Source organism: Streptopelia decaocto (genome assembly GCF_964273445.1).
Source record: "Streptopelia decaocto genome assembly, contig: HAP1_SCAFFOLD_129, whole genome shotgun sequence".
Lineage (NCBI taxonomy): Eukaryota > Metazoa > Chordata > Aves > Columbiformes > Columbidae > Streptopelia > Streptopelia decaocto.
The window spans coordinates 1-9,824 of record NW_028115434.1 but is presented as its reverse complement, the minus strand read 5'-3'; the positions used below and the strand labels follow the sequence as shown (position 1 = coordinate 9,824).

The 9,824-nt window shown below is 50.2% G+C and overlaps 1 protein-coding gene across 1 annotated transcript; it reads right to left on the bottom strand.

Moving 5' to 3' along the window:
* Positions 1-1,718: 1,718 nt before the first annotated feature.
* On the bottom strand, positions 1,719-2,675 carry LOC309452750 (olfactory receptor 14A16-like; the record flags this gene model as incomplete). The annotated part of the gene is made up of 1 exon (XM_082077413.1): positions 1,719-2,675. The coding sequence occupies one exon, from the start codon at positions 2,673-2,675 to the stop codon at positions 1,719-1,721; it is 957 nt and encodes a 318-aa protein (XP_081933539.1).
* Between the last annotated feature and the right edge of the window lie 7,149 nt (positions 2,676-9,824).

Here is a 9,824-nt window from a genome sequence, read left to right as displayed (position 1 = left end):
TACAGTGTCCAGCCTCAAGGGACTCTTCTCCTGCCTGTCCAGATGTCTTCAGGAGACCCTCGGGATCAATGCCCAGTGTAGAATGCTGCTGTCACTTCTTCTATACACTGAAAAATGACAGAAAACAGCCTGTAAAGAAAAACCCTCCTTTATGAAATCTTCTTTGAAATCTTCATCATCAAGTGTCCCATTGAAACGTCTACAGTTAGTTCTACAAGTCTGGAAGGTTTAAAGAAAATTACAGAAAGAAACATCGCTCGTTAGGGCTTTCTGTGTTTTAATGAGCCCCATGGCGTATTTGGTGCTGAGTCCATGAACCTCAGATACCAAGGACAGACTGAAGAGTCTGCTCAAGAAGTCCAAGTCAGGAGCAAACTCCAAAGTACCTTGAAGAATTAATGGGCCCCACTGAGGGCTGTTACTGACAAAGCCTCCCCAGGGACTCATTAGAGCAGATAATTGGAGGCAGTGATTGCATCAGCCAAAGGCAAAGTGCAGCAGCTCTGATGCTGAGAAAACCCTTGGTTTGTCTGATGAAGGACAATGGCCAAGCCTTGAGCCCCTGCCCCTGGGAAGGGAGATCCTGTCCCTCACGTGTGGCTCTGGGCTCTTCCTGGGGCTGTGGGGAGTGCAATGCCCAGTGCAGGACAATGGTGTGACACTCCCTGGGGGTGCAAGGAGGCAATGGGGTGCCATGGCCATGACAACCATGTGTCTCCTCTTAGGCTTCGCTGGCAGGGACATCAGCCATAGCCAAGGGGACAAAGACCTTGGCTCTTTCAGGGACATCCAGCCTTGCCAGCGCCCTTGGCCATGTCCACCACAGTCCATCCTGCACTGTCCCAGAACTGTGGCTGTTTCCCCACAGGCTGCAGACACCCCATGCGCTTCCCACGGAGGGAAGAGCAACGTCTGTGAGCTGGGGAGAGAGGCCAGTGCTGGAAATGGTGGTTGTGAGGGGCCAGTCCATGACGATGTCCTGGGGCAGCTTCTGTGGGGTGTCCAGTGCACAGGGGCACAGCCCAGCCCCTGCTCTGTAGGTCCTGCAGGTCCCTGGCAGGAGCCTGGCTGTGAGAGGACACTGCTGTGTGCCAGCCCTGCACACACACACTGTGCAGCTGTACACTGGTGTTCAATCTTTGAGCCCTTTTGTTGTGTATGTTCTTGAGAGAAGCTTGAAGAACAACTAAGCCTTTTGGCACTGCCCTAAGAAGATCAGTTTTCTTTTTAGAAGTACTTTTACAAAGACCAGCTCTGTCACAGCAGTGCCCATTGCCTGTCCCTGCCTGCGCTCACAGGACTGACACACAGCAGGACGGTGACCAAGCTGCCCGAGCACTCAGGCCTTGCACCAACACAAGGGATGAGAAGGAGAGTGTGGGAATGGAACCAGAACAGCTCTGGAAGACCAAGTGCTGGTGCTCCCTGGCAGGGCTGACATGATGGACTCTTTTCCCTTCCACCCATCATGGGAACCATCCCTGAATCTCTAAAAATACCTTGCAGGAAGGATATAGTGAAAAACGAGTCTCTAAAGAGACCTTTATTTTGTTTAAAGACAAGGAGAGCACAGCTCCTCATTTAAACAACCAGTGGCTATAAAAGAAAAGCAGACAGAGAATTAGGAAAGCAGACAACAACATTATCACAATAAAAACCCTACTAACAACAACAGACAATCCAGATGACAGGCTGGGTCTGTAGTTACATTGAAACAACTACGCAGAAGCAGATGAGCAGTTTATTGATGCAGAAAACCATCCAGTCATCAGTTTCCTCAGGTCATCCTTGAGCTGCTGGTTCCTCATGCTGTAGATGAGGGGGTTCACTGCTGGAGGCACCACTGAGTACAGAACAGACACCACCAGGTCCAGGGATGGGGAGGAGATGGACGAGGGCTTCAGGTAGGCAAATGTGACAGTACTGACAAACAGGGAGAGCACAGCCAGGTGAGGGAGGCAGGTGGAAAAGGCTTTGTTCTGTCCCTGCTCAGAGGGGATCCTCAGCACGGCCCTCAAGATCTGCACATAGGACACCACAATGAACACAAAACAGCCAAATGCTAAACAGACACTGACCACAATAAGCCCAATTTCCCTGAGGTAGGAGTGTGAGCAGGAGAGCTTGAGGATCTGGGGGATTTCACAGAAGAACTGGCCCAGGGCATTGCCCTTGCACAGGGGCAGTGAAAATGTATTGGCCGTGTGCAGCAGAGCATTGAGAAACCCAGTGGCCCAGGCAGCTGCTGCCATGTGGACACAAGCTCTGCTGCCCAGGAGGGTCCCGTAGTGCAGGGGTTTGCAGATGGCAACGTAGCGGTCGTAGAACATGACCGTGAGAAGAAAATACTCGGTTGAAAAGGAAAAGACAAACAAAAAAAGCTGTGCAATACATCCTGTGTAGGAGATGGCCCTGGTGTCCCAGAGGGAATTGGCCATGGACTTGGGGACAATGGTGGAGATGGAGCCCAGGTGGAGGAGGGCGAGGTTGAGCAGGAAGAAGTACATGGGGGTGTGGAGGTGCTGGTCCCAGGCTATGGTGGTGATGATGAGGCCGTTGCCCAGGAGGGCAGCCAGGTAGATGCCCAGGAAGAGCCAGAAGTGCAAGAGCTGCAGCTCTCGTGTGTCTGTGAACGGCAGGAGGAGGAATTGGGTGATGGAGCTGCTGTTGGGCATTTGCTGCCTGTGGCATGAGGACCTGTGCAAGGAGGAAAGGAGAGTGACAAGTTAGGAGACACTTCTCTGAGGAAAATAAACATTATTTCTCATGGAAAACCCCCTCCCCGATGGAGGGATGTTTCAGCTCATTCTCTCTTGCTACCAAGTGAGAAAAAACTGTTCATCACAGCTTAAAAGACAGCTTGGGCATCTGGTTTCCATGAACACACCTTTGGGGCAAGACCCCTAGTTCGTGTCAGAACAAGAAGTGACCCACACTCCCACCCCAACCCCAGAGAGCAAGAGCAGCAGGGACAGGTGGAGAAACAGGGAAGGACACTGCAGTGCTACCAGAAAATAAAGCAAGGACAGAAAGGCAGACGGGCATGCTGTGGAAGCTTCTCCTTACCCGGTTGTGCTGCTGCCACTCACATCATGACACTGGAGAGCAAGTATTTTTAGCACCTTATTTGAGTACCAAGTTCCAGGAACCCTTCACCTGGAGGTCCATCTCCTGATGTGGAGACTTGTGACCTGGATCCCACGGCTTTGGGGCAGAGGGTCTGCTGGGGAGGAGAGGAGACCAGGGGTTGCACTGGGAAATGTGTCTGCACTGCATGGGATTGCAGGGGGTTTCCTAAATCCTGTCCCTGGCATATCTGGTAGGAGCTCCTTCTCCCTGCCCATGTCTGTCCTGCCTGGAGCTGTGTCTCTGTCCCTGGGTCTGCTCCCTGTCAGTGTCACAGACCCCGTCCCACCCGCTGTGTGCTCAGCTCTGTCCTGCTCACACCTCCTGGCACTGCCCAGGGGCAGCTCTGTGTGTGCAGGGGCTCAGGAGCAGCTCAGACAAGTCCTAACGAGAACTGGGGTCTCAGTGTCTTCTCCAATGAGAGAAATAAATCCCCATCTCCCACTGCACACCCAGACAACCAAGAGTGGAAAACTGAAAGCACAGACTCCTTCCCTGGCAGCTGTTCCTGTATTGATGTCCTTGTTTAGAAGGACCGTCTGCCATGTCTGTGGGGGGATCTGGAGCTCTGAGCAGCCCTGACCCACACAGCGCCCTTCAACTCCACAAGCTCCCTACCTGCCCTGCCGGGGGTCGCTCCTTCCCCCCACAGCTGCTGCCATGGGATCTCCCAGGCAGGCTGAGCGCTGACCCTGGCAGGCGGCAGAGTCCCTGCCCCGGCACAGCCCTGGGGTGCAGGGATCCTGCTCTGCAGGACAGCCCTGGGCACCCCTGGGTGTTCCCCCTGCAATCACCCTCATCAGAAGCTGCCATCATGCCCTGTTCCTCTGACAGTGCAGCAGGGAAGCGCTGGTCTGGACCATGTTCTTGTCCTCTACATGAGAAATACTGTGAGAGAGACCTGACAGATCCTATAAATTGTGGGATGTATCATCTTTAGGAGATCCCTCCAGGAACTGCATCTGCATTGTCCTACAGCCAGAGACTTACCGTGTTAGAACTGTGAAGATTTCTCTCTCAATGAGCCCTCTGCAACTAATCCCCCACATTGCCTTTCCCCTCTCTGTGCCTGGCTCTCCTGCCCTCGGTGCTGCAGGCAGAGCCCTCAGCCCTGCTGCGTGTGCAGAGGAGCTGCTCCAGGAGTACTACTGCAGGAATAGTTAAAGGAGAAACAAAGACACTGTGTGGCCACTGATGAATATAATAAGAGGTGAGAATCCCTGTGTCCTCTCGTTCTCCCTCTTCACCAGCAAGGTCTCTGAGATCTCTGTGGCTGGATTCAGAACAAGCAGCAGTGGATGGGGATCAAGTCAGGGGTCACTGGAACTAACATAATCCTCTCCAGTCTATGGGACAACAGGGGCAGCATCCTAGGAGCTGGGGCAGCAGGACGATGTCACAGTGAAGCCACTCTCCACCATCTGTGAAAGCTCATGGAGACTGGGGGGACTCCCTGACCACTGGCAGCTCTCACACAGTGTGTGCACTTTTCAAAATGGCCCATGGGTGAGCAGGGGAACTAAGGGCTGTGCCCCAGAGCATGTCCACTGGGACCCCATTTCTGGGTGTCTGGAAGAGAAGGTGATGGGGTTTACCCAGGGCAGGTTGTGCCTGTCCATCCTCTTTGCTTTCTGTGAGGAAAGGACAGGGTGGTGGACGTGGGCAGAGCAGTGGAGTTCAGCAAGGAATCCAGCATCATCCCCCACAACATTCTTGTACCCAAGGCAGTAAATTCTGGTCTGTGTCAGTGTGCAAGTAGATGGGTAAAAAGCAATCTGGATGGTTGGGCTTGGAAAGGTGCTGTTGAAAGGGAGAAACTTTCCAGTCATGAGGACAGTCCAGCACTGGAAGCTGTTTCCCAGAAGTGCGCACTTACTCTGTCCTAGAAAGTGACCAAGATGTGTTTGGGTAAAGTCCCGAGCAATCTGGTCTGACCCTGCTGTGAGCAGAAGGTTGGTCAAGACACCTCCTGAGCTCCCTTGGAGCCTGAATAACACTGTCCTTCCTTCCCCTTCATGTTTTCAAATTAGGGAGAACTCTCAGGTTCTCCCAGACCACAGAAGTAATTCACATGAGGTGCAGGGCTGCTTTACAAGTGCCCCTAAACAGCCCTGACCACATCTTTTCCATCCTTTTTCTTTTGCCATGAGCCAAGATCTTATTTTTTGCTGTCCTAATGCCTCTCCAGAAAGAACAGCCTGTGTTGTTAACCCTTTCAGAGCAGGTTGTTCAAGAGGTGTCAGCAACCATGCAGAGTCTGTACATCAGCCAGACACAAATCCATCATTATAGAAAAGAAAATGAGGGACTTAACCAGCTCCTTGCACCCAGATATCAGCGTGACATGTCTGCTGAGATGCCAGGGAACACCTAATATCTACGTGAAGGGTATGTGAGTCCTTGTTGGGTATCCTGGCTTGTCTCCTGACCCATGTGGTGCGTCAGGCTGTGAAGAGAATCAAAACCAGCCATGTGACTGGGGTAGTTCCATTTTACACGTGTCACACAGGGCAGATGAGGGAGCTCAGAACTCCAGGCTCTGCTGCACTGTTGGGACTGCAGAGACTGGAAATGCAGGTGACAGTGTGTTTCAGTGCACACACATAAAGATTCTGGCTTCCTTTGGCCTTCGCTCTGACCTGGGATCTGTTCCTTGGCCTTCTTTGTCTCAAAAAGAAACTATTCTCCTATGCAACCTCCACATCACACCACACAAGAAATAATTAAAAGGTAGAAAGATAATGAAAGAAGCACAACTTGGGGTAATTCTGTCCAAGAGGTGTACTCTTTAAATTATTATAACAAAAAAGAAGTGAGAGAAAAAGCATTGTTCTAAGAAATTCTTTCAAGACACAACTGCTAAGGTGTAGTAGATGTTTTGAAAAGCAAGAATGACTGTTAGGACTGAAATTAAAGAGATTTAAATCATCATGATCATCAGTGAGAATAAGGAGTTCCCTGTTACTGTTACTAGTGACAGCACCACTGTTCACAAACATCCTCCAGAGCATCTCCATTTTTCCTGGGCACCAAAGCTCATCCTGCTCAGAGTTTGACAGGATTGCTGCAAACCCCCGTGACCCAAATATCTACAACTGTCTCTGCTCAACAGCCTTTTACCCCAGGAAGGGGAAAACTGCCAATGCAGGCACCAACCCAGTGCCCAACCTGCCTGGAGAGCCAGGACAGTTGTGCCACACAACAGCAGCCTCTGAGGGAAGCTGGAGGTGATGGGATTGAGATGGTTTCAACCCAAATCAGAGAATCAGAGAATCATTTACGCTGGAAAAGACCCTTAAGAACACAACGTCCTACTGTAAATCTAACACTGCCAAGTCCACCAATAAACCGTATCCCAAAGTGCCACATCTCCACATCTTTTAAACACCTCCAGCAATGGAAGCTCCAGTCCTGAGCTGGCAGGACACCATTGGCTGCAGTTGGACATAAGATACTGGTCATGGCTGTGAGTTCAGCCCTCGCTGGCAGAATGTCTCACACCCTCACTGAGGAGGGCAGGGGGCTGGGAGATGGGAGCACGTTTCAGTTTCCAGATCCCAGCACAGAGCCCAAACCATCCTGCCCTTGGACTCTGGATCCCATTTCCTGAGATGCAAAGCTGGTGGCCTTCTGATGATAATCATGTTAAAGGCAGGAATAATTCTTCAAGTGTTTGTGTAATTTATCTAGCAATGACAGTTTTTAAAGAAAAATAAATTTTAACATGCTTATATAAAGTATCTGTGAAATAGTACACTGCATCTGTGGTAGCCCCTCTGGCAATGACAATTAAATAGGTATTTGCACTATAAGGCTCCATACCTCATCCACAAACATACATCTAAGTGGTTCAGATGACAGGTGGTCTGGCAAACGTCACCATTTGTGTCCCCAGGTGATGGACACTGCTCATGTGCCTCTGCAGAGAGTGTCAGGAGCTGGATCCCCTTCTCGGGACAGACTCCTTTCAGGAGAGACACAGACACAGGGGGAACTCATCAGGGCTTTACGGCATTTCACTCGGCATCAGTTTTGACATATTGGGTGCTGTTCTGTGACTGCCCTTTCTGCACAAATGATCATAAAACAACAACCATTTAGTAAGACATGGTCATAAAGGGCTGTTATGGACAGGAAAGCTCCCCGTGAACTCTGGAGAGAGAGAGGAAGTTTATAATAAGCATCAGGAAGAACAAAGAAGCTCGAGGCCTCTTCTGAAGAGGGGGAGGCCTGAGCAGCCGTGATTGGCCATTGTAGGTGTGGGAGAGGGTCAGGGCATGTCAGGGAGAAGCAATGAGATGGCTGATGGCTTTAGTGAACCCTTCCAGCCATGTCTGAGCCCAGAAATGGAAAGCAGTTGATGTCTGCAGGTCGAGGACAAACAGGAGGAAGATTTTCCTGGGAATATGGAAGGAAGAAAGGCCTCTCTTGGACTGATCATACATGGCAGTGCCATTTGCATGCTGTGGGCATGGCTGTGCCTGGGAGATGGGGAATGGCTGCTGCTGGGGTGGCTGTGCTCAGTCATGGCCCATGAGCTGACCCTGCTCTGCTCCTCTCTTACACTGCCCACACTTGGATGGTCCTCAGGAATCATCCATGAGCCTGGTGGATCCATGAACCTCCTGCAGTGATGGGTATGGATCCAAATAGGGGATTCAAGCAAGTTTGGGACTGGGACATTGAGGTGACTGGTGACCATTGCCAGGTGTATGAAAGAAGCTGGATGAGTTGTGAGGAACTCACAAACATTTCCAACTCCACAGAAACCAGAGCCTTGCAGTTACAGCAACAGCACTTGACATAAAACCCACCCCAAAACAGAAAACACTCACACTGACCACAGGAAAAGCCTTGAAAAACATTGGAGAAAAATCTACCAGATCCCAGAGGTCAGGGCTCAGCCATTCTGGTGATGAACAAGCATCAAGGGCTCACATGGCAGAAACTTGGGGTTTGCTTCTGGCTTTCACTTCATTGGAGGTTTGTTCATTCTTTCAGTATCTGCAGTTCAGTATCATGGCACCAAAGGGCTCATTAACATCTAAAATGCTCTTAAATGCCAGGCTCTATGCATCATTTTCCTAAAGGGTTCAAGTCTGGTGTGGATGATTAGGGAGATTTCAGGAACAGCCAAACAGAGAGCATTTCCACACTAAACAGCAGTTAAGCCAAATTTCTTCTATTTTCTTCCCTGCTCACCCTTCCCTCCCTTTCCAGAACAGGTGGCATCAGCAGCCTCCAGTTCATATTGATGTGTCAGAAAAGTGGGTACCTAAATCACCATGTGAGTGTGGAGACAGGCCAGGACACCTCAAGAGGAGTCACACTCCTCTGGACCAAGAGGTGGGTGTTCCTGGCAATCTCAGGTGCCACAGCACAGCGATACTTATGTTCAGGGAGCTGGTCAAGTGACCCATCTCCTGTTCTGTAATGGTGTCTGAGTTTGCTCAGGTCACCCCTGACTTGAGCCCCATCCACTGCTGGGTGTTCTCCAGACTCCTGCCTTCAGGAACCAAGTCCCAGGAGACCTTGCTGGTGAAGATGGAGGCAAAGAAGCCATGAAGAATCTCAGTCCCGTCTGATTCTACTCTTATGAAGTTCAGCAGCAGACCCACGTTCACCCTGTCTATTCTCTTACTGCAAGTGAAGCTCTGTCATCTCATCTTGCTGCCTTCCGATGCAGGTATCAAGTCCAGGGCAGCTTTGGCATCATCCCCACATCCATGGACAAGGTTTCTAAATTCCTCCTTTACAGCTTCCCCTGCTCCCACCTCCTGTGTGCTGCCTTTTTGCCCTGGAGCTCCATCAGTGCAGAGGAGCAGCCTCACGAGATAAATGCTTCTTTTCATGTGTACTTGGAGAGATTATTCTTGTGCTTGGAGCAGGATGTCCTGTAAGGATTATCAGATTTCCTGAGCTCCTTCACCCCTCAGATCTACTTCTATGTCACCACTTTGCCCACCATCCCCCAGTATGTCAAAGTCTTCTTCTCTGGAGCCCACCAGCCTGTGCTCTGCTGCTGGCCTTCCTCCCTCTCCTCTGGTGCTCAAAGCAGAAACCAGACAGTTGAGAGGCCACTGAATGACCAAAGAGCAAGTGGAGGAGAAACCTGAGGGCAAACGTCCAGACAGTGCTGGAAAGTTGTCCTTGGACAGGGACATTTAATCAGGAGAGGTGGGAACTCCTGAATGATGAGGGAGATGAAATCATAGAGTGTTGGTAATAGAAGTACAGGGGAAGACCAATATTTCTTCTCCTTCCCTTATTAAACTTCCCCATAATTCCCTTTTTGGCTTTTTTATTTTAAATTTTAATATGTTAAAAAAACAACTAAACAAAAATCCCCAATCAAATAAAATAAAAAACCAAACAAAATAAACAAAAAAAAACAAACCAAAGCAAAACAAAAACCAAACCAATCAACGAAGAACAACAACCAAAAACAAAACCCAAAGCAAGCAACAAACCAACCAAAAAAAAAATCCCCCAAAAAAAAACAAAAACAAAAAAGTGGAGGTCTCTAGGCAGACATCAGTCATCAGCTGTCTCACCATAAACAGCCAGTGCCATTTTAGGGGCCCAGTGTACCTGAGGTGCTGGCCTGGGATTGGCATATCTCACACAGGACCTGGGGAGACCAGAGCACCTTGCAGTGCAGGTGGAGCCTGGGCAGGGGTTCCCGGGGCATCTACACT